General features: G+C 36.9%; 5 protein-coding genes across 5 annotated transcripts in view; 3 read left to right on the top strand and 2 right to left on the bottom strand.

The window, feature by feature from the left end:
* LOC116302382 (transient receptor potential cation channel subfamily A member 1) overlaps positions 1-4,122 on the top strand; it is a 38,955-nt gene extending 34,833 nt beyond the window's left edge. Inside the window, exons 24-30 of the mRNA XM_031711661.2 lie at positions 37-97; positions 472-540; positions 1,067-1,240; positions 1,744-1,812; positions 2,182-2,292; positions 3,038-3,153; positions 3,733-4,122. Coding sequence (XP_031567521.1) covers positions 37-97; positions 472-540; positions 1,067-1,240; positions 1,744-1,812; positions 2,182-2,292; positions 3,038-3,153; positions 3,733-3,862 — 730 coding nt within the window. The 3' untranslated portion in view covers positions 3,863-4,122. The remainder of the gene's footprint in view (positions 1-36; positions 98-471; positions 541-1,066; positions 1,241-1,743; positions 1,813-2,181; positions 2,293-3,037; positions 3,154-3,732) is intronic.
* A 2,695-nt stretch (positions 4,123-6,817) lies between these two features.
* Positions 6,818-9,205, top strand: LOC148911010 (uncharacterized). The gene is made up of 4 exons (XM_089030757.1): positions 6,818-7,350; positions 7,437-7,972; positions 8,049-8,406; positions 8,545-9,205. The coding sequence occupies exons 1-4, from the start codon at positions 6,997-6,999 to the stop codon at positions 8,656-8,658; spliced, it is 1,362 nt and encodes a 453-aa protein (XP_088886883.1). The 5' UTR covers positions 6,818-6,996; the 3' UTR covers positions 8,659-9,205.
* On the bottom strand, positions 8,720-10,247 carry LOC148911009 (uncharacterized). Its single transcript, XM_089030758.1, has 3 exons — positions 9,753-10,247; positions 9,392-9,646; positions 8,720-9,118 (listed from the first exon to the last, which is right to left on the bottom strand). Exons 1-2 carry the CDS (start codon positions 10,027-10,029, stop codon positions 9,576-9,578), a joined length of 348 nt encoding a protein of 115 aa, XP_088886884.1. The 5' UTR covers positions 10,030-10,247; the 3' UTR covers positions 8,720-9,118; positions 9,392-9,575.
* A 312-nt stretch (positions 10,248-10,559) lies between these two features.
* On the bottom strand, positions 10,560-13,219 carry LOC148911008 (uncharacterized). The gene is made up of 2 exons (XM_089030109.1): positions 12,925-13,219; positions 10,560-12,330 (listed from the first exon to the last, which is right to left on the bottom strand). Exons 1-2 carry the CDS (start codon positions 13,095-13,097, stop codon positions 11,424-11,426), a joined length of 1,080 nt encoding a protein of 359 aa, XP_088886235.1. The 5' UTR covers positions 13,098-13,219; the 3' UTR covers positions 10,560-11,423.
* Positions 13,220-16,411: 3,192 nt separating this feature from the next.
* Positions 16,412-21,926, top strand: LOC116307339 (uncharacterized). Its single transcript, XM_031717526.2, has 3 exons — positions 16,412-16,587; positions 16,681-16,755; positions 20,137-21,926. The coding sequence occupies exons 1-3, from the start codon at positions 16,525-16,527 to the stop codon at positions 21,430-21,432; spliced, it is 1,434 nt and encodes a 477-aa protein (XP_031573386.1). The 5' UTR covers positions 16,412-16,524; the 3' UTR covers positions 21,433-21,926.
* Positions 21,927-23,827: the final 1,901 nt, after the last annotated feature.

Raw genomic sequence — 23,827 nt, 5'->3', positions numbered from 1 at the left:
TCATATAACTTCTTTTCTCCATCTCGTTCAATCCAGGTTGTCATTCTATGGTCAGTATGTTATCATGCTGTCAACCATGTTTGTGACGCTGTTTAAGGTAAGTACGTCCATCTTTAGGTGAAACATTTTGGTGCCATTGCAAATGGCAAAACTTAGGTCCTTTCGGATATAGCGTGAACATGATGCATTGTGGTCTAGCTTGGGTACAAGCATCTTTTGTTCATTTTGCTCTCTCTCTCTCTCTCTCTCTTTCTCTCTCTCTCTCTCTAGTTTTATTTTACCACAGCTAGGTCAGAATGCCCATCCCTTGTTTGTTGAATTCTAAAAGTGCATGTCTATGGCAGCTAAGCGGTTGTGCTAGCCGCTTCGAACATAAAAAGAGAATGAAAAGACCGTTTTAATTATCGATAATATTAATATATTAGTTCTCGTTAGATCTATGATAACAAATAAAAACACTTTTTATTTCAGGTATTGATGCTGTTTTTCTTGTTTGTGATGGCGTTTGGGACGACGTTCTATCTTCTTTTGGATAATGTTGTAAGTACTGAATAAATACATTGGTTTTCTACATGGTGACACATGCCTGCTCATTGGGCTTCCTTTGGCATAGGCCGTCTAAACCACAGACAGTCCAACCTTGTAGCATAGGAAGTCCAAAGTCATTGAGATGCCCGTTGAGGAGGATGACAACGGTACTTTCTCAAAAAGCAATTGGATGCGTGGCTAACTTGAAAATACAAAACAAATCCCACCTTTTCTCGATGGAATTTGTGTCATTTCTTAATTTTGCATTTCCATGTTAACCTCTCATTCAAGATAATTTTGAGAAAAGTTCATTTATCATTGGGAATAAACCTCGATTCACACAGATTGTGAGAGGATAGTGTGAAATGTGTTAGTACATAATCTCCATAATTTTAATTTCGTAAGAAAAGAACAAAACACATTTCAAACAGTCACACACACGTTAGTCTCCCTGGCATTCGGAGCGTTGCGTGACGACCGACACTAAAAACGGATGCGAGGGAGACTACACACACGTTTGTAACATTATATTTCACAGGATTCATTTCTACGGCTCGAGTACTCCTTGATGACGATGTTCGTAATGACACTTGGCGAGATGAACTACGCCGATACTTTTATGCCGTGGAAAAACCTTCCCCACCCCACCCTGACAAACATCTTGTTTCTCGTGTTCGCTCTGGGGATGCCTATTATTCTTATGAATATGTTGGTGAGTACAGAGTTGATATTACTCTAATCCTGTCGGTCACGTGGGGCTGAATATGGACTACTTCGACGATACGGCGGCCCACAGGAAGCCCAATTTAGATTAAAGTGAATGGTAAATTAAAATAAAATCGGAAAAATGAAATAATTGATTATTTCTTAAATCGATTTCACGAGATTTCACGAGTTTATTGATTTCACTCTAGCATAAATAGCGTAGATCAAAACAATTTATGAACCACAATAGGTCGTTCCTATGTTATTAATTTAGGTGGAGCTTCCGCTAAAAAATTATTCGATTTCAGTACATATCGTAAGTGGTTGATGATTGCGCATTCGATCATATTCAAAATGTTAATTTTCGCATTATAAATAATAAATATTATTATGATCATTGTTTTGAGTCGGCTTCTCCCAACTGGAGCCAGAACTGGAGCCAGAAGAGGGATCAAACATTTCAAGATATAATCTCTCTTAACCCTTGATCTTTACTGGTTTCTATCGTAGGTTGGTCTTGCTGTTGGTGACATCGATGGTATCATGAAAAACGCGGCAATGGATCGATATGTCACGCAGGTACACGCGGTTATTCTTTCTTACTGACACAGCAGACTTCGCGTAGAAACTTTCAGCACACATCTGGCACATCTAGTTTTCTTCTCACTTGACAAGAAAAATCTATATAAGCACTACCCTGAGGTCTCCACCACATGTATTCCAGTACTTTGGAAAACAGAATTTTTATTCCTTTTTCAAAAAAAAATCGTATTAAAGGGTCCAAAACCAATCGTTTTCGAAAAGTTGTGTTTTCAAGAGGCGTATTCAACGGATAAATGTAGACGGAAACACAATCCGTAAAGAAAACAAAATCCGTGTTCAAAAATATCCGGATGCGGGATATAACTGAGTCGTCAGTTATTTTACCGAGTTGTTTCGCATTCGCAGATCGAGATGTTGCTTGATACAGAAGACACGTTGCCACTACGAATCCGAAGAGGCCTGAAATTTGACAAAGTTGAAGAATATCCTAACAGGAAGCTTTCTTTGAAAACGAAGGTAAGTATTTAGAATACAGTCACGTGACTCTTACCTTTCGGACACCTCACTATTGCGGAGAGGCAAAAAATACTGACACTAGAGACCTATAACATCAGGTTTACCCCTAACCGGTAACGCTTGGGGATGCTCTTCCATCGACACTTCAAGGCCTTGCTAAATGTCTAAAGTTTGAAGGAAAAGGCTTGACGTCGGACTGCAGTTTGGATTTGCGGTACCTAACAAGAGCGTCGTGCTAGAGGTCTCTATTATTGACTCTACGGAAGCTGAGGCTCGCTATTACGGACACCAAGTGATGGTCGTCCCGATGGTGTCCGCAGCAACGAGTTAATTGACTGTACTTTTGCGCTATAGTTTTTGATATACGGCAGAAAATAATAAAGCTATTCCTGTCAAAGTAGGGTCACTGCGTAGCTGTGTGGGTTAAGCGAGAGGAGGGAATGGAAACAAGGCTGCAAACTGAACCCTCTATTCTTCTTCTCTTCTCGTCTTTTGCAAGTTATTTCCTTCTTAGTCTCTTGATATCTTCCCACAAATCCATCCCAGTGTCGAGTTTATTTTTCCTAAACACAGTAACCCAAGGATTACCATGGTTCTGCACTTTTCCCAATTTCATGTTAATTGTAGCTCTTGGTCAGCACCAGCCACCTTTCTTTTCTCGGTGCTGACCAAAAGGAACGTGGGCTCAGGGTACGAGATTGCAAATTTTCATAATGTTAATGATATGTATCGATTTGTTATGTAGATCTATCATTGGATATTTGGTTTTACTCATCCTGGTGAAGACGAGGTTGAAGACGATGAAATACAGGATGATCCGATGGAGGTCATCAAGAACAAACTGGAAGATCAGGAAAACAGGTGATGGTTTATACTGCTCATATTTGAGCCGGCACTCGACCACAGCTCTGCCTGTCTGTCTTTCTCTCTGTCCGTATTTGCCTCACAGCTAGTCTGTCTGTACCTCAGCTGCCTCCATCTCTTGTTCTGTCAGCTGCTTCTATCTCTCTACCTCTACTGTCCGTCTGTCCAGTACTTATCTGCCTTTCATTCTGTCTGTCTGTCTGCCTGTCTGTCTGTCTTTTTTATTTAGGTTGATAGCGTTCGTAGCACATTAAATAGGTCGATGACCCGGGCGGGGGGAAATTATCCCCCATCGGGGTCGATGAATGACGAGAAATTAACAGCTGACAAATGACCTATATTTTACCCCTTTGACAAATAACAAATATGACAAACCATGATCAGACGGATTCCATGAGTCTGTCTAACGACGATAATAGACCATGCCAGAATCCGAATTATATATTGTCGCCACGAATCTCTGGAAAACGTTGTCTATTGTTGCCACCACCCTTTATCAGCTAAGAAAAGGCTCTGCATTAATCTGACTCGCAAAGTCTTTAGTACAGTTTATTAAAATTTCGTCTTATTCTTCAGGATTGAGCAAATTTACGAACTGTTACAACTCCAGACACAAGCTTTAGTAAAGATGGACAAGGATGGTGCTTTTAACGTCGAAAGCACGCAGAAACCCCAAAAGAAAGGGTTTTTCTCGGGGTTTTCTTAAAAACCGGCTCCAAGTAGCTCGCATATAACATATTTATATCGTGGGCCGTTGTTTGTTATAAAAAAGCTTAGGGACGTACCGTCTACAATTTATGGGTTGGGGGCTATGTTGAGTATGAATTTTAAAACAATTTTTCTTTGTTAGCCTCATGCACCATTACAAACCTAATATGTTGTTATTTTTTGCCCCCTCCCCCCCGAATTTTACCCATTTTATTATAACCCCCTACATTTTCGACTAATTAGCCCTCTCCCCTCCCCCCCCCCCCCCCAATTCTAAATAGCTAAACCCCACCCATAAATTATGAACATTCCCTTAGAACAGAAAAAAATCTCCCTTTTATTTAAAGAAAAAATTTCTTTTTCTGAAACTGCTAAAACAAACCTGCAGCAACTGCGTGCTGTAGCATTTAATTTATTGTACATAGACATCCAGTGTGTTAGGCAGTATATTTAATCTTTATAGACCCCTTGCATGTGCTCAATTTGGAGGACAAAACAAGACGATTTCAGTCTCATGAGAATTGGAAACCTATTGTTATGTCCTCCAAATTGAGCTGGATTCCGACTGCAAGGGTCTACTAAAGGCGTCATAGACAATGTAGGCAGAAACTCAGTGTTATATTAATTTATGTCGATAATTAAGATATTTACCCAAGGCTCGCCCTTAGGAGCATTAACTATTTTTTAACCAGCTATTTTGTAAGTTTATTTTTGTAATAAATGAAATAAATTATGAATATCGATTCGTTCAGCTATCAAAAAAATCCTTCTGGCTCCAGAGGTTATAAAATGTAATCTATTGAGATTTTGCACGATCACGTGCTCACGCCCATAATACAGCTTGGGCTGCCTGTGGTTAGATGGCAGAACAATAAAATCCCTTTGCTCTTGGGAATTGAACTCTTTCTTATGTAAAATGATTGTATTGTTCCTGCCATTTAACATGGCTGCCGTCACGTGATGGTGCAAAACCTCTATAGGTTGCTATCAATAGACGTCACTTCCGGTAATTGCTCTTTTTTGATGGCTTGTAGAATCCTGGAGGTTGTTTTGATCTCTTGTTTTCTGGTTTGATGTCGTGAAAATAGTCAAATACAATAGTTTGAGGACTTATTTTGATATGTTTTGACTTAGCATCCGCTAGTTGCCCCCTAGTCAACCGCTTGTTTGCCCCCCAGTCAACTCCAAAAAAGTCACGTGATTGATAGTAAGCAATTCACGGTGTCTGTAGCCTGTGAACATTGCTTTCCGTGGAGGTGACTGGGGAGAAGGAGGAAGGGGACATCCTTCCCTCCTCCCCAGCACCCTCCCCTCAACCTCGTTCCCAGGGCCCTCTCGGCCCGACTCCTAAAACAAAATGGCGGTCGTCGGGGAGAAGACCCTCTGGTAAAGGCTGTTCTATCAAGCGTTTTTATTGTCCTGAAAAAAAATTCTTTACAAGCACTTTGATTGGTTGAAATTTTATAGTACAAGATGGCGGACTTCTTATCTGTATTTCGTCTCGTTCCTCGGTGAATCGTTTCATCCTAAAAAGGTCGTGTTAATTATGATTTGAAAAGAAAGAGCAATAACCCAACGGCTTCTACTGATATCCTAAATGGCGCATACAAGGTTTGAATGATTGGTACAACTTAGTTCAATGTTAAAAACCGTCATGAAACAAAGTAGGTTCGAAAGAATTTTTTTATTCACAAATATGACCTGGAAGCTACACATAATACAGAATGAAATAATCATAGTACAGGGTGCAAAAATACAGACCAAGAAAGTTATGAAAAACTTAATTGCGCACGATTATCTTCAAACGGAATAATAGAAAGATAGACTTGAACAATGAAGTTTACATTCGAGTTGTTTAAGTTGTCCGCTGTTGCCTTAATAATTCTATGGATATGAGAGTAATAAACTATAGTTGTATATTTATTGTAATAAATTTACAGTAGTATTGTAAATAAATAAAGTATTGAAGTAACAAATTGCTGTTGGTGGTGTTAAAAAACCTGTTAAAAAATTAATTTAACAAAATTGCTAACTGGCAATGCTGAAAGAAGTGACAAACAACCTAAACATGTTTGAAAGAAAACAAATGTATGAGAACATTTGTCACTAATTCAAAATCCTTAATCTAAATTTATTTATTGCGGTAACTGCAAGTCAGTCATTGCTTCAGCTGCAAGATAGCGATAATTTGTTATAAGGATGTGAGAGTCCACTCCTCTTTAGTGCGTGGTGGGGAAGCGTCATCTAAACCCGAACGAAATGAGCTGTAATTAAGCCATGGGGCTGTTCAATATATCAACAACACACGGTGGGAGTTTTATTTGATTTGAATTATATTAACTCTTTCCCGTTCTTGCAAAAAAGGGGTTAAAATGGCAGGATCTAAGTTCAATTTTATATTTTTTAAACTATTTTGAGGCATCTAGGGCAAGATACCTCAAATTAAAGCTGATTAAATTTGCTCTTAAAATAATCAATTTTTTTAACCAGAAAAAGAGGATCACTTATGAATAAATTAGCATAAATTACATAAATTAACTCTTAAGGCAGTGATTTTTTCCTTAAAATCCCCTTAGTTTCCAGGGTTTACAGAGCTTGATGAATTTCTTTTACAAAAAAGTTTGATAATTTCATCGAGAAAAAGCACACCAAGTTTGGAGACAAAATTCTCAATTTTCAATGAGATATGAGATTTTTCGTGATATGGTTTTGGCCGCGCAAAACTGGCCAAAACATGTTTCCTGGGCGTCCATTTATTAAATGCCTTTTTTTGGTCTCCAAGCATTTCCTTTAATGCGATTTTAATTACAAAATTGTATTAATGCAGAATATATTCCTTCTTGAGCCTTTTTTTATATAATAAAGCCAGTCTCCTGCCCTTAAATAAAGTGTATATCAGGTCTAGAATTTTTTTACGGTTTTGGCATCTCTAGATGATATAAATAAATATTCCAAAAAAAAATTTTCGATTTCGAATTTTTTTCACCTCGAAATCAGCCTTCAAAGTTAGATTTCTGGCGACGCCCAGTCGTGTTGGCCGTGTTTTGGGAGACGCTAATGGACTGGCACTAGTTTTTCTGTGACGTAAATTCGGTGACACAGTTTAGATCGGCCTTTCGAAGTATTGTAAATATGCCTAGTAGGTGCGTGGTTGGAGGGTGTTCAAATATAACGAAGAAAGGCATAAAACTTCATACGATCCCTTATTTTAATGATGACCGACCAATAGCAAAGGCTAGAAGGAAAAGATGGGTCGATTTTGTGTTGAAAAGACGAGCAAAATGGACGCCTACGGCGACTTCGGCAATATGCTCGGAGCACTTTTCTCCAGAGGACTACAGTCAGCGTTACTCTTTCGGAGAAGACGACAGAAAGCTGGCACACTTAGTAAGGGATGAGACCGGAATTGTGTCATACCCAAAACTTTACCCAGTTCCATCGACTAGTTCAGCTGAAGCCAACAATTCTCAAAGAAATCGCCGAAAGGTAAGTCGTCGATTGATAATGAAAAAATGTCACACATATTGGACTATATGCCCCAACTGTAGCACTATCGTTTGTTTACTATATAGATTCTTAGAGACATGATCGCTGCTAGTACTGGTGAGTCCAGAGAAGCCATGGGACCTGTTAGAGAGCTTGAGAATGAAGACAGGTTACCTGTAGACAATGCAGAGGAGCCTGATACAGTAATCAGTGCCGAGGATTGTTCTTCAGCGCGGGATTTCAGCACCCAGACTCCAGATTGCTTGGCTTGCAAAAAGCTCAAAGAAGAAAAACGATTGCTACATAATAAATGCATCGATTTAAAAAACAAGATCGATTCTCTGGCAAAGGAACCCACTCCAAAATCGTCCTGTGGTATTCAGTGTAATTTAACACAGCTGAACGACCATGAAGAAGGTCTTGGAGAAAGGATCGGAGAGAATTTGGAACAAGACGATGAGTATGTAAATATGGAAGTGGAGGAAGATGATGAGGACACAGTTGACTATGACATTACAGAGGAAGAGCCTGAGAGTATCCCTGATGACGTTGACTATCACCCCTACACAGATACAGAGACAGAAACTGAAACGGAGGATGAAGAGCATATGACAGGAAAGAGGTATGGAATAAATTTGATCTTTATAGTTTAAATCTTGACAAAAAATAATTTGTTTTGCTGTTGTTTTGTCTTACAGATTCAATTCAAGCAACTATAGCACTAGAACTGAGCCTAAGTACATTGTCTTCTTGTCCAAGCTGTTATTGTTGTTCTCCTTCTGCCACTCCTGCAAGACTGAAAACCCTGTTGTGACATACCGAGAAGTAGGGACTATGCTCAATATCACTACTACATGCCAAAACCCCAGATGCCCAAAGAAGGAAAATACTTGGAGAAGCCAACCCAACATGACAGGCACTAAGATCCCAGCTGGTAATATTCTCCTGTGCTTTGCTGTCCTAACTGCAGGTGCTTCTGCAAGCAAGGTTTTCAGGCTATTTCAGCACATGGGAGTTGCCTGCATCACACTTACTACTTTCTTTAAACATCAAGGGGTACGCAATGTTTACAAAATGCTTTATTTATAAAAATGATCTATCATAGTTGAATTTAGTTGAGTAATGCAAACAAGGGCTCTGTACCTGAGAAGTAGGAGAATTATTTTCCATGTAAATTTATTTTTTGAATTTTAGGAAAAGCTGTTTCCTTCCATCCTGCTGTTTTGGAAAAAGTACCAAAAAGTAAACAATGGCATTAGAGTCTCAGTGCTAAGGTGTATTAGTCTACTATCCATTTCACTGGTTTAGTGACTTCACTCTTATATTAATATGTAGAAATGTATCATTTTGTAATACTTTTTACAATTAATTATTTTATAATTTTTTATTATAGTTGTAAGTGCAATACAAAGTGACAAATACAAAACAACCCTCATAAAGGCAATTTGAGTCATTTCTATTAGACCCATGATACAAAGTTGTATAATTAGTGAGGAGAGTCGAAGTAAAACAAAAGAAAACAGTGAATATCTACTACTATGTAGTGCAATTTTTTTCATGCTTCAAGTAAAATCACTCTAATGCAATGTTCTGTTTATAATATAATATGTATCACTCGTTATCTTTGTATCCACAAAAATCGGTGCTAGGAAACTGTTTTCTTATCGAGTGGTATGCACAAGCAGGCAGTGGGATTCTCTTGGATCCTCCTCCTTGATAACCATGAACCAATTGGGTGAATTCCCTGTAAGCTGTTGCACGGAGAAGCCTAAAATATGAAATGATAATTTGTTAGTATATAAACTTATCAAACAAACAAGAATATATTCTTGAAATAAACAACTGTCAGTTACAATTGCTATTTACATCATTATCATGGAAATAAGTAATACTTTAAAACGGCATGGTATGACTTGTAAAGCACGTGAACAGTAAAAGATATAAGAAAATAAGGAAGAAAACATTAGTCATAGTTATCTTACTTGTTCTGGGCCCATGTAATTAAAACTAAGCTTAGAAGAAAAAAAAAGGATTTACTCACTCTTCTTCACTGCCAGTTTGTCTATACTTATATCCGTCGATAGTGCGGTATTTGGCACATGATGAACGTAGGGACCAGCGATTTAAACAAACAGGCTCAAACCCTGGATGTAAGGTCACACAAATGGGAGGTACTTCCAATTCTTCGAGCACTTCGGAAGACTTCAGTGACTCGAGACAACCCTCTATTTCGTGACAGCAATTACACTGTTGAGGTTTTTGAAGTAAGTCTTTCTTGCAATGACCGCATCTACACCTAAAAGAGGAAACGTTTAGATTTGCGAGTTAGTAAAAAAATCAAAACGAAACTAAATATTTTGCAAAAAGAGTGAGCTTGTAGCTAGATCTTGATAGTTACGTACCAAGCGCTATTCGGCGTGACGCCATCAAATCTTTCTTGAAGCTTTTCATTTCTCTTCTCGATCTTTGAAATTTCTTCGTTATATTCACTGCAAGTGGTTCTGAAGAATATGGTCCTACCAATTCGTGAGATTCAGACCTGGGGTAGCTATCATCTGACTCGTGTGTTTCAGCATGTTGATGGCATTCGTCCTCTATTTCTCCATCCTCTTCCTCTGAATATATACTTGAAATCTCGCTTTCAGAGCTGCAATCACTCCCGTAATAGTTCGTAGCCATCTTGTGAAATTATATATTGAAATTTATGTTTTTTGAAGGAATGAAAGTCACTAACGGGTCAATGTTTACAATACTTTGTCTACTCGTATCCTTGACAATCGCTTTTCTCGGTTCTCGAATTTACGTCACTAGTTACCAGTCTCCTAAGACACGGCCAACACGACTGGGCGTCGCCAGAAATCTAACTTTGAAGGCTGATTTCGAGGTGAAAAAAATTCGAAATCGAAAATTTTTTTTTGGAATATTTATTTATATCATCTAGAGATGCCAAAACCGTAAAAAAATTCTAGACCTGATATACACTAATTACTAATACTAGTAATAATACGTACGGGTCAAGAGTTGTATGTGGCAGTAAATAATATTGTACATGCTTATGCTAATACTCTATTTGTACAAAACAAACAAACCAGTTAGAATTTTTTTCATCTTTATTCACTAAAGCAATAAAATATGTAGGACAATACACTTCATTTTCAACATTGCTTACGGTTTTCCTTAGTGTTTCTTAGGCAAACAAACCTTCAATGCAAAAAGGCAAAAGGAGGTAAACATTTTAGTTCATAAATATACAGCTAATTGATACACGTTTTCTTACGGCACAATGTCGGGAAACTGAATATAAAACTAGTCATGGTGATAGTCCTTACTGTGTCACACCCTGAAGCAGTTCATTCAATATAGCTGTTGACAATAGCTATGTCAATTAGGTGAAAGAAGAGAGTCTTCCACCAACGCATACACTTTCTGAGACAGTTGTTGTTAGCCAAGATCTGGTCAGAGCGATCAACAGCATTCATATAAGAGTTATACTGCTTGATTGCTGCTGGTTGTTGGACATTGATCTGCCTCCAGACATTTCCAGTCTTAACCGTTCTCGTCACCTGACATGCTTCATTGGCATTACCAATGGTTGTCAAGAGGGAAACAACCTTGTTGTCCTTCCACTGCAGGGTAAGAACAGGTGGGGTCCTGTCCCACCTCATGCTTCCACGATCTTTTCCCCTTGCCCAAGTCTTCCCATTTTTGAGAACTACTGGGAATTCTCTTCGACTTTCTATCATGGTACCAGTACATGGCACCCCAAGCTGGTACAAATCTCTCACCAATGGAAAAGATGTATAGAAATTATCAAAATATAAGTGATAACCTTGGTGGAGAAAAGGTTGCATAAGTTTTAAGACCACATCATATGCAAGACCATTGGCACTGACATTTCTACCTGCAGCCTTGCCAATGTAAACATTGAAGTCACAGGTATAACCATTACTACTATCCGCCAACACCCACAGCTTTATACCCCACTTGGTTGGTTTATCCCTTATATACTGCCTTATGCCTGACCTGTGTCTGGATTTTACCATCCGTTCATCAACGGCCAGGTTTTGCTTAGGCTAGTATAAACTAAGGCAGCGGGCTTTAAATGCATCTATAAAAGACTGCACTTTCCTTAGCTTGTTACCAGGGGCCTCAGCTGCGGGGTGGACAACATGGAGCATAGCCATAAGAGCTTTGAATCTGTTGATAGGCATAAAGGCTCTGGCCCAAAGACCATGATAGAGTGTCTTTGTGCTCCAATATCTGTCAAAAGTACTAGCTTTGACAAGACCAAAATAGATGAGGACAGCTATTAGCTTCCTGATTTCTTCTGGATTTGTATCCAGCCAGCTACCATCTGGCCTAGTGTAAGACTGTTGTACTCCAGTAGCTGCTATCTTTAGATATGCATAGCTGTTAGTATGCATACATATATCATTTGTCATATCAGTTGTAAAAAACAGCTGGAAAAATTCAATGGCTGTGGTTAAAGTGTTTCTTAGATATGGCTGGTCTGAGTGTAAGCCAGGTGGCCGTCTAGGTGCAAAGGGTGGTAATATATTGCTAGTATCTGGGTGGTTATAGCTTTTTTCCCCTTGTTGAGCAGCATTCTGAACTCCAACAGCACCTCTCCCGACATTTCTTTGACCACGAGCCCTGCCAACACCAACTCTTCTACCAGCACCACGGGGCCTGCCAACACCAACTCCTCTAACAACAGCACTAGCTCTTCCAACAGCACTGGCTCGTTTAACAACACCAGCTAGTCTAACAGCACCGGCTCGTCCAACAGCACCGGCTCGTCCAACAGCACCGGCTTGTCCAACAGCACTGGCTCGTCCAACAGCACCAGCTCTAACAGGTCTACAAGAATGCACAGCAGAAAGGGGAACATTGAAGTCTGGATCACTTTCCTCACCTGATGAGGGATCTGAGTCTGGTGGTGGTGAATCGGTCTCCTGTTGTTCCTCCTCATGATCATTACTGTTGAAAATTCAATAGTAAAGTATTAGTTCAACTTATTTTCAATAAAATAAGCCATTTGACTTTATATTTTATGGTCTAATAGACTGCTTAGAAAAGATGATAAATAGAAAAATCAATGAAGAAAAGGAAAATAACACCAGATTATGAAAAGTAAAAGATTTGCATCGATCAAGTTCTTCAAAAGCATTTGGTAAATAAAACAAAATATGTTAAAATTTCTAATCTTTTCTTAAGAAATTCAATCAAAATTAAAAGCTGAAAAGTCAAAAAGAGATTCTAGATGAGATTTGGCATACAATGTATAAAACGAGCAGAGTATAAGCCACGATAATATCAAATTTAAAAACAGCATCTAAATTGCCATGGAAACCGATTTGCCAAAGAAGTGCTAACCGCTTCAACGAAAATTTTATTCGTAAAAAAATTAATTCTATGGCAAGAGATTGTCAGAAATTTATGAATAAGTATATGACTGTTGCAAAAACACTGTTCTGGTTGTCTATGTGGTGTTATAAATGTGATTTTTTTTAGGTTTTACATGAATCTAAATGTGATCATTCGTAAACACGCTTCGTGACAGTTTTCACTCACCTCGATTCTTCACTTTCAGCGAGTATTTCTCGGTTCAAATCCGATTCTTCTGAACTAGGAATCCCTCCACAGCTGCTATCATCACTAAGGGCATCATCCATGATAAAAGAAAGCATTTCCTCTCCGTCAATATCAAAATTAAAGGCTCTTGCTCGCTTTGGTTGAGACGCCATTTTTGAGCGTCACGCTCCAACGAAATTTTTCGGAGTCGCCGGTCAAAAACAGAGTCAATAATTACTCGGCGATTCTGAAACGAAGCCAGTGATTGGTTTATTTCTTCCGAAGGCTAGTTATCGATTTTCGTGGCTTTTCGATGAGTTCCGACGATTTTATCCGATTATGACGTCATCAGACGAATTCGTCCGATTTTACTGAGCGTGAACGGGAAAGAGTTAAAGCGTAAAAATGAGAATTCAAAAATACCCATATGATACCCATATAATCTTTGTCTGTCTGTCTGTCTCTCGGTCGATTCAGTTATTAAACACTAACGGTAAGCCTGGGCTACCTGTGGTTTGGCCGCCATTTTGGAACGAAAACCACGTGATCAAATACTCCTTGGAGTATTTTAGGTCACGTGACCAGCCTTTACCAGGGTCTTCTCCCCGACGACCGCCATTTTGTTTTGGAGTCGGGCCGAGAGGGAACGAGGTTGCCCTCCCCTCTCCTCCCCGGAGAGCCATGTTCACAGGCTCTGGTGTCTTGGAATGTGTTAGTTCAAAAACGAAAAGAAAATAGGGAAAAAGAGGAAGAAGAAAGAAAAAACACATTCGACTTGTAAAACACCAAACCAATTTAATCATGCAACCGTAAAAAGTCTATTATTAGTTTGGAAATAAGATCCAGTAGCAACCCATTCCTCTTATGTTAACATGATAATGTAACGTACATTTAGAAGTCTATTATTAGTTTGGAAATAGAATTACGTAGTAAACCATTCCTTTTACATTAACATAATAATGTAACGTACATTTAGAAGTCTATTATTCGGTTTGGAAATAATATAAAATCACGTAGCAACCCATTCCTCTTACATTAATATAATAATGTAACATTTAGAAGTCTATTATTAGTTTGGAAATAATATAAAATCCCGTAGCAACCTATTCCTCTTATATTAATATAATAATGTAACATTTAGAAGTCTATAATTAGTTTGGAAATAATATAAAATCACGTAGCAACCCATTCCTCTTATATTAATATAATAACGTAACATTTAGAAGTCTATAATTAGTTTGGAAATAATATAAAATCACGTAGCAACCCATTCCTCTTATATTAATATAATGATGTAACATTTAGAAGTCTATTATTAGTTTGGAAACAATATAAAATCACGTAGCAACCCATTCCTCTTATATTAATATAATAATGTAACATTTAGAAGTCTATTATTAGTTTGGAAATAATATAAAATCACGTAGCAACCCATTCCTCTTATATTAATATAATAGTGTAACATTTAGAAGTCTATTATTAGTTTGGAAATTGTTGAGGCCACTAGCTCAACAGTATAGAATTCCTGTTTTCCCGCCGTTTTGTGCTGTGTGAGTCCGCTAACCAGTTAATGTCGCTGTCGCGTCACGTCGTGTGCACGTTGTCATTTGTAGTGTTAGTGTAATGTGATCATCAGCTTCATGTGTTATGTTCTCGTGCAGTGTGTTCATCAATTGGTAAGTTCTTTGCCATTGCTTGCTTGCAGTATTGTACCATCGTAATGTAATACTCTTTGTTTTAGGATTTTACTGTGTGTGTATCGGATAGTTTACATGTGAAACCATTTGATGAATAAATCGAATCAGTGCATATGAAGTTGAGACGTGTGTGTTTAACCCCTACAGAAATAATATAAAATCACGAGGCATAATTCTTCTTATATTAATATAATAATGTAACATTTAGAAGCCTATTATTAGTTTGTAAATAATATAAAATCACGTAGCAACCCATTCCTATATTATTATAACAACAAAAATGCTCTATTTTTAGTTTGAAAATATGACCACGTAACAACCCATCACTCTTATATTACTCAGTAGTCTACACCCTTGGACGTATATATTGTTCTCATATGCATGCACTATTTGGGAAGCAGTTAGTTCATTGTGCATTCATTCATATAAACAATTTTTTAGCGGCACCCGGGAAATCGGCGAATTATTTCAGCTAAAATGGATTTTTTTTACAACATTTCGATCAAATGTTACTAAGCTAAGTACCGCCTTTTTTCATTTGTTTTGGTCGTGTTTCGAAGGGTAGCAGAGGTATGTCAATATCCGGAATGCATAAACTGTCATTATCAGGAGGAAATATCATGATTAGGCGGCCACATTTGATTGCGAACTACAACCACTTATCGGCTGAACCTTTGCAAAAATGCCATGCAATAGGCCCATTTAGCTTATTCGTAACTAAGGTTTCTGTTCACAGTCTATTGTATAGAACGATCTGAGCCGTTTCTGTTTCTATTACAGACCACGTGTCTTCATTTGATCGTGAATGAAATTCTTTGTTTTAGCTGTATCGATACGATATTTGTGTTTTTTCACATGGCAACCGTTTATACACTAGGGAATGAATGGCACGTGGTCTGAAATGGGAAAACTGTTAAAGACTGGTGAAATCGTCGGTTTGACCCGGATAAGAAAACTCGACAAAGGTCTGATTCATGAAGAAAATTAAGGACTATTTCTATGTAACGACAATACAATACTCCCATTTACAGTGCGACTACCGTAAACAAGGACGCCCGGTCAAATTTTCATACACATTAGCCAATCACGATCGAGTATTTAATAACATAATCAAAATTTTCATATTTTTTCCAAGGACGGATCCAGATGGGGGTGGGGGGGAGGGGGGGTGGGGGGGGGGGACAAAACTGAAGAATTAGATGCTTTTTTATCGTTTTTCGTTGTGTTGACGGAAGAAACTCGATTAGCCCCCCCCCCCCCCCCCCCCCCCAAGCTCCATTAGCCCCCGCCCCCCTAAAATCTTGGCTGGATCCGCCCTTGTTTTAGTTCCTTCAGCTTGCTTATTTGTATGTTCAGTGAAAAGTGAACAGGAAACACTTTACACTCCAAAGTCTTCAAAGTCTTCGGCGGCGTCAAAAATGAGATTTGTTAATTTTGATTTAAAATGTGTTGGTTAACTGTAAAAACAAGAAGTTACCGAGTAATGCCTATCATGCGTGACTAGTTGGGACTTGAGTCGGTTGACTATTATATAAACAAAATATTCGAACTGCTGAAGTTTCGGACGTAGTGGTTTCGTCGAAGTAAAAAGAAGAAATTACTAAGTCCAAAAACCCCCCGAAGATAACTGGGAGTGTACTCTTCCAAGAATCAAAAGTAACCAGAAAATCAAAACTTCCCAGAACTCTTAGTGATTTCCCAGAATTCTTGTGCAGATTTTACCCACAATGCTGTTCAATCGGGGTGAGCCCGCGATACTTTGTACGTGTTGATATAAATATCGAGGCGGTATGACGTCAAGTAGCCCATAATATAATAGGTTCGGTTGGAGCGAGAGCCGTCATGTCCAACACTGAGTCGCATGGCGTTTTCCGAAACAGGGAAACTAAACCACTAATACTCCATGCAGCACTCGCCACAAGAGATCAAATCCAGGCTAGACCGTGCAGTGGACCCTGAGGGAAATGTGGGTACATTTTCAGGCCGTTTTGTTTTGTTGTGTACACACGGTTCGCATTTTTGTTCGAGTGTTTGATTTTGGTCGTTTGTGTTTTTCAAGGTTTTGGATATGGCCGCCGTATTGGAGCTCGTATCGACTTTAGAGCGACTGCCCATCACTAGGGAGGCCTTAGAGGTACTATACTTTGTACTGCTTTACTTTTCTCGTTATATGTGATCTAGATTCTGAGTTCTACGCGAAGGAAATAGTTCTCATCAACTAAAAGTCTAGGATGAATATCAAAGAGAAATCTTGGAAGACTGAAAACGTTGGTTTAAATTGTATTGTATTTCGTCTGAGAGAGCTAAAAAAGCCTTTATTCATTCTAGTCTTGCTTAAAAACGTCTAGCCTGGAAATTTTATAAGTATATTCGCTTTGGACTTTAATTTTTTATTTCAAAATGTGTTTTTCCTCAACAAAGTCCTTGGTACTAGTACTGCATGTACAAGCTAAAAATGCCACCTAAGCTAGAGGCCATACAGATTTTTTGTTTTTTTGTTTGAATATTGTAAAACGCTCTTTTTCTCCAACCCTAACATTGGATTCAACAGATTCTTTAATAATAATGGCATACGAACATACTATTTTATTCCTACGTTTTTGGTTTTCCAATCCAGATAATCCATAGAACACAGTATGACTATACGTCCTCTACATGGACATATCTACAGTATGTACACATAGAACAAAGCGATACTCTCGTCTATCGATTTCGTTTTGTAATGTTTTCCTGTCTTTCTTTATATTAAAGTACAAGAACGAAAAACCTCTTACAAAGCTAAACATTGAATCACGAAATTCCTAGCTTGATAATAATTTTAGTTTTTTTATAAATCCCTAAAAGGAAAGTTTCATTTAGTATATGTATCATATATTGTCCGAATACTTTGTATGTAAGACTATTAAAGAAACATTATAAGTAGTAATAAGCTGTAAGAAAATAATTTATTACGTGGTATAACATACAGGTAGAGGATTTGAGTTATTTTAACCCAAAAAGGCTTTGATTCAATTGAAAGTTTAGCAAAATTTATAAAGGTTACATTTGTATACATAGCTGTATAAATGACTCTAAAGACTATATTTTTTAGAGCTGATGGAAATACATCGAACACGGTTTTTAGAACCACATTTTGGAACTACCACGGTACCGTTTTTTTTTTTTTTTTTTTTTTTTTCAAATTAAATTCCTATAAGTTTTTTCTTTCTTTCTTTTTTGGTCTTCCGCATTCGTATTGTGTTAATAGGAATTCATCTACACAAGCTCCACCTTTAGATTGTAAGTGAATTAGTTATTTTTATGTTTTAAAAGAATTAGATGTTGCTTATGGTACACCTACTGGTCAAAAACGCGTCTCATAAACAATAGTGTCTATACTGTAGACAGGTCTATTTACCTGTCTAAAGTATAGATGTTTATGTCATAAGGGCTTTGTGTTCATGGTAACTCAGGGTTTTATGTAATTAAGCTTCATTCAACAAATAATATTACAAGGAAAATTTAAACAGGCATATGTAATGCTTATAAATCAGTATCGAGAGATTTGGAAACTTAAATTTTTATCTTATAAAAATATTGACGTCAAAACTTTATAGTTAATTTTCAAATTTATGTTCTTGGCTTTTTGAGGTTTGATCTTTCCAAAAGCATGAATTGATTTGATTGAATAATTGTGATAACTCTGTCTTGTGAGTAAGGACAAGTCTTGACTATATGTTAACATGTACACTACGGCTGAATACATCTAGATAATGTTCCACTAGCAGTACATTTGTATAGATCTGTCAACAAAAATTATTTTGATTTACTTACTTCATTAAAATAGGGTCAAAAGTTGGAAGTTAGTATTTTTGTTGTTGTCGTGTGTTTAAGGACAAGTCTTGGCTATACGTTAACATGTACACTATGGCTGAATACATCTAGATAATGTTCTACTAGCAGTACATTTGTATAGATCTGTCAACAAAAATTATTTTGATTTACTTACTTCATTAAAATGGGGTCAAAAGTTGGAAGTTATTTTTGGTGTTGATACCTCGTAGGGGACCAAGTGTCCTATATGTATTCCCATCTTTTTTCAGGAAAATCATAAATAAAATAAAAAATATATTTTGAGGAAAATAAAAGAGCATTGAAATTTATCTTATACTGTACTATATCATTTATCCCTGGTTAAAAACTAAGCCAAAACAGAATTTCAGATATAACCATTGAAATTTGGTGACTTTGAATAAATGTATTCAGAATATTTACAGTATCTTTAATTTGTAATGGAGTTAGTTGATATTTTTGCTGTATTCATTAGCAGAAGGCAAACTAAGAACCCTCCAACTCAGGGCTTTCCAAAACGGTTGATGTAAGTCGCCGGACATGATGACCAGTAAAATTATTAGTTTTAACTTGGTCATTCATTGTTTATGACTTGGTGTCACTGGTCAAAATGACCAGCAAGGTAAAGATTTGACTGGACAAGTTCCAATTCTGGGTAGACATTGTCCATTGTCCAGCTGTTATTTTAAGCCCTGCAGCTTAGTTTTGATAGGCATTTTAAAGAAACTCATTTCAAACTGCTTAAAATAGTTTTCACATTTGCTTGTACAAAACCTCAGCTCATCTTCTTGAACATTGTTTTACATTAATGTCAGTTGTGTGTAGTTTTCTATATTATGTAACATCTATTGTATGTAAAGACATGTGACTGTTGGTGTGACTGGATATATTAGCTGTCTGTAAGGAGGTCGTCTGTAAAGACATGGTATAATATAAGTGCTTTGATAATATTGGAATGTTTGGATATTGTTAGTAGAATATCACACTTGAATATACGCATGCCAATATTAAAAAAAGTATAACTGTATAACTGCCTGAAGAAATTTATGTTTGGCTTTAGCTAGAAATAACTTTACGAAAGCTACGAGTTCGTAATATTTTTCTATTTCTAGCCTAATATCCACTATGATGTGTCATCGTTTATTTTGCTCCCAAAAAATACCATCTTTTAGTACTTTACAGTTGTACTGCCATTTTGTCAGTTCTCAAGGCAAACATAATCCTACCTTTTTGCAAGGGTGCTTTTGGTTGTTGGCGCTGTTTAGATAACTCAATTATTGCAAAAAATATTCCAACTAATCACAGCTTTTAAAATCCTAGGATTTCCCAGAGTCTAGTATTTTGTCAAGTATTTGCATTACCAATGATAGGGATCTGTGGTCAAGAGTGGGTTGGTTGGATGTGTTTTTGGCTTTCACAAATCAAAATATCCTAAATCACTCAGTCCATTTAAAATTTGATGTCAAAATCCAAAATATTTCGGATATCTTGAATTATAGCTAGGTGTATGGCCCTTGTAATAATATAAATGGGTACTAAAAGAGCCACTATAATTATATAAAATCACACATCTCTTTTTCACATTTTTTGTATTTTTCTTGGTTATCAGGCAAAAGGAATAGTTGTAGAATAAAAATCATTCTTTCTATTTTTCACATTTTTTGTATTTTTTCATGCTTTTCAGGCAACAAGGATAGGAAAAACTATAAACTTGCTGCGTAAAAAGACAAACAATGAGGTCCTTGCTAAACGAGCAAAAAAGCTTGTTAAGAAGTGGCAAAAACTAGTTATCAACCAAATAGGAGCGAACTGTAATGTTGATTCTCCTATAAATGGCAGTCGCATCTCTTCTCCACAAATAAATGGTACCCTTAGTGAAACTGACAAGTCCTTGACACCGACCTTAACAGATAGGAAGGTCAAGTCTATATCTATTAATGACTATAAGACTAAGGGAGTGAAAAGGAAACGCAGTGGCTCGAGCTCTGGAGACTCGCCTTTGACATTAATCGACACTTCAACACAGGATAGTCCCAGATCACTTCACCCACCTAATGTATCCAGCGATTCTAAATCTCTCGTCCCCACTAATGGATCATCAAGCAAAAATGAATTTATACAGTCAAAAGAAATATCTTCATCATCTGTGGTGCACAAAAAACCTAAGCTCATGGAGGATCAAACTAAATTATTAGATGAAAAAGATGGTACATCCATAGCGCATACATCAGAGTCATCTACTAAGCACCTTACTAATTCTGGGAATTCAGATAACGATAGTCTTGAAAAAGATATTGTCACATCTGAAGCTCAAGATGAAATAAATATTATTGAAAATTCTGAAAATAAAGAAGATCGAACCAGTGCTCCCTCATCTGAGATCAAATGTAATGTAAATAATTTAGATCAAAATTCAGATAAGGCTAATTTTTCTAATGTAAATGACAATGCTTGTGAAACTGACAGCAAGAGAGATGTAAATACTGGACCAGTTGGTGGTCAAAACCATTGTACGCTTACTCAAAGGGAAAATACCAATATAACACTTACTGGAACAAAGGAGGAAGTTACCAGGGTTCAAGGAAAAAATGGCCTGGATATTGAATGCAAAACAAATGATACAAACTCTCAAAAAGATCCTGATATTCATAATGTTAGTGAAAAAAGAATCTTGGATACTGAACATGATATGTTACTAGAATCCCATGAAGATATAGAAGCGAATCAAACATCTGATGAACTATCTCCAAAAAGTAAAACTGAAAACCATTCAAAAGAAATGGTATCAGAGACTAACCAAGAAACAGAAGAATTAGATGATGATGAGTCAGAACCAAAGGAACTTGAGTTAGACATGAATAAAGAGGCAAATGGTATTAATGGTCGTTATAATGATGATGGGACATGGTATTCTTGGACAGACGTAATGCCCTGCAATGATGGCACCTTAAACATTCTACCCTATGTGATACTAGATTAATTTATGCCTTAGTCATTTAAACATTGATTTTCTTTGTTTATTTGAACAAATATTTGAACAATTTATTAACTTTGGGCTTTCTGAGAAGGTTCGAGAAGGTCAGGGCTCAAAATAAGAGGACCAGCCTAAGAGGTGTTTGACCAGACAAATGGTCAGAAATTGTCAGTTGAACAGCCCTTATTTAAAGCCCTGGAATATTTACATTTATTTGGATTGGATATATGTCTTTAAACTTATGCCAGCAGTTAGTTCTGGTAATCCATTACTGTTTCATGGTAGTGAATTTATCTTTGCTAAATGCATGCACTAATATTAATAGAAGTTAATGGTTTCGAACATTTGTGTGAACAGTTGAAGCTTTCCTTGTTTGTATCAGTTTATAGGTGTCTGTTGTACAGATGCTCAAGGGATCAAAGTGATTCCTGGCTCCAGTAAGAAAAAAATATAAATAAATTTGTATTGTTGAACATAGATTATTAAAAACTTTAGAGGCAGGTTTTTTTGTTGCATTAGCCTCATTGATAAAGTAATGAAAACTGTTAGTCTAGTAAGAAAGGGACTGGCTAAATGATGGACCTCAATACTTTCATTTCAAGTTCACTTTTGCTCAGTCTTATCCTCGATTGTGTTCTTTACTTTTACATTAAGGTTCATTGTATAGTAGAGTACAAACACTAAAAGTGTGCAACACTTTTCACTATTTAGTAGTAAATAGTGCTAATTAAACAATAGAAAACAATAGGATTATCATGATTTAGCAGTATTCAGTGGTATTTATGTTGCACACTTGTAGTGTTTGTATTCTAAGGAATGTACATACTACGGAACAATTTGAGTCGATAAAAATGCCATTAGTTTTGGTTGAATAGTTGAATATTTTACCGCACAACCCAGACTAAGGCTGAGCAAAAGAAAACTCAAAACTGGATTATTGTCTTTTGTATGTAGACAGGAAACCCATCTTGGATTTTTGGCAACAAAATCTTCATACTCTACATTTGCATACTCAATACTTTGCAGCTTTGGGAATAACCAGAAGAAAAACTGCTTTTATTATGCTTAAGGCTGATCAGACAATGTTGAAAATATGTCCTTGAACATTGAAACAGAGAAAATATTGAAACATTATTCTCACATTTTCCAAGCCAAGCCTTTTGATATCCTGAATGCACAAAAATAATTCTTAATGAACTGACCAGTATTTTACAGGTAAAAGCACACGGTATACTGTCATTGATTGAAGGATGTTTTTTGACCAGTTAACCTCCCTTCAAAAAAAAAAGAGAATTAAGTACTATGGGCCAGAGCATCTATCTTTGAGGGTAACCACGCCTGTGCATTGAAGAGAGAGCTGTGGTGAGCTTGCAGTGATAGAGACCTGTGAATAATTGTCCAAGGTGTTGAAAAGGATAAAGGTATTTTTATATGGCTCAAGGTCCAAAACATCAGTGTAGTAGTTTAGCCTGTTTTTCCCCTACATTGTTCAAAATTCAGTTACTAGTATCATTAAGTATATTTATATTAACGTGACTGGTTATACTCATGAGTGGTTCATTGAGTGACTCTTGTTTATAGTACATACAACATAACATACAAGAATGTTGCACTTTCTTGTTTTAAATAATACTCCTGTTTACAGTTGCATTCAGTGGCCTTGAATAAAAGCTGCAAGTCAAGATTGGAGTTGCTGCACATAGCAAAACTAAAGTTTATCATTAACTCCCACCTTAACTTGGAACTATTATTCATGGTCACTGAACGCAACTGTAAAAAGTAGTATTGCCAAAGCATAGTTCTGAGGGTGGGCTAATCTGGAGGTCTTGGGGATTCCTCCACCTGCCGGACCCCCCTGCCTGCCCTCTGAAAATTATGAAAGTGGGGATTTAAAGTGCAAATGAACCCTTCGACAATACTTTCAGTACTGATTCTACATGAAGTAAATAGTTGAATGGTAAAATATTTCTTGATTTGAGTGATGCGTTTCTAAGTTATGAAGGTTTATACTTCCAATATGCTAATGAGTGTGACGTCTATTAAGGCTTAATCAAATATACAAAATCGAACTGGTTCATAGAAACAGTATGTAAAAAGCATTATTTTACTCATGGTTTACATGAAAGCTATTTACAATTTTTATTTTCAAAATGGCCAGCATTTAGTATTACTAGTTACAACAAAAACACTCAAATACCTTACCTGACGTCATCATCATTAACATATTGGAAGTATACACCTTCATAACTTAGAGATGCATCACTCAAATCAAGAAATATTTTACCAATCAACTATTTACTTTATGCAGAACCAGTACTGAATGTATTGTCAAAGGATTCATTTGCACTTTAAAAAGCTCCCACTGTCCCTGGCTGTACATTGTGGTTAGACAATGGAGTCC

This window comes from Actinia tenebrosa, unplaced genomic scaffold, assembly GCF_029948245.1.
Source record: "Actinia tenebrosa isolate PJP-AT-01 unplaced genomic scaffold, QUT_ActTen_1.0 PGA_scaffold15__27_contigs__length_11533743, whole genome shotgun sequence".
NCBI lineage: Eukaryota > Metazoa > Cnidaria > Anthozoa > Actiniaria > Actiniidae > Actinia > Actinia tenebrosa.
This window is presented reverse-complemented; position numbering and strand designations above follow the sequence as displayed.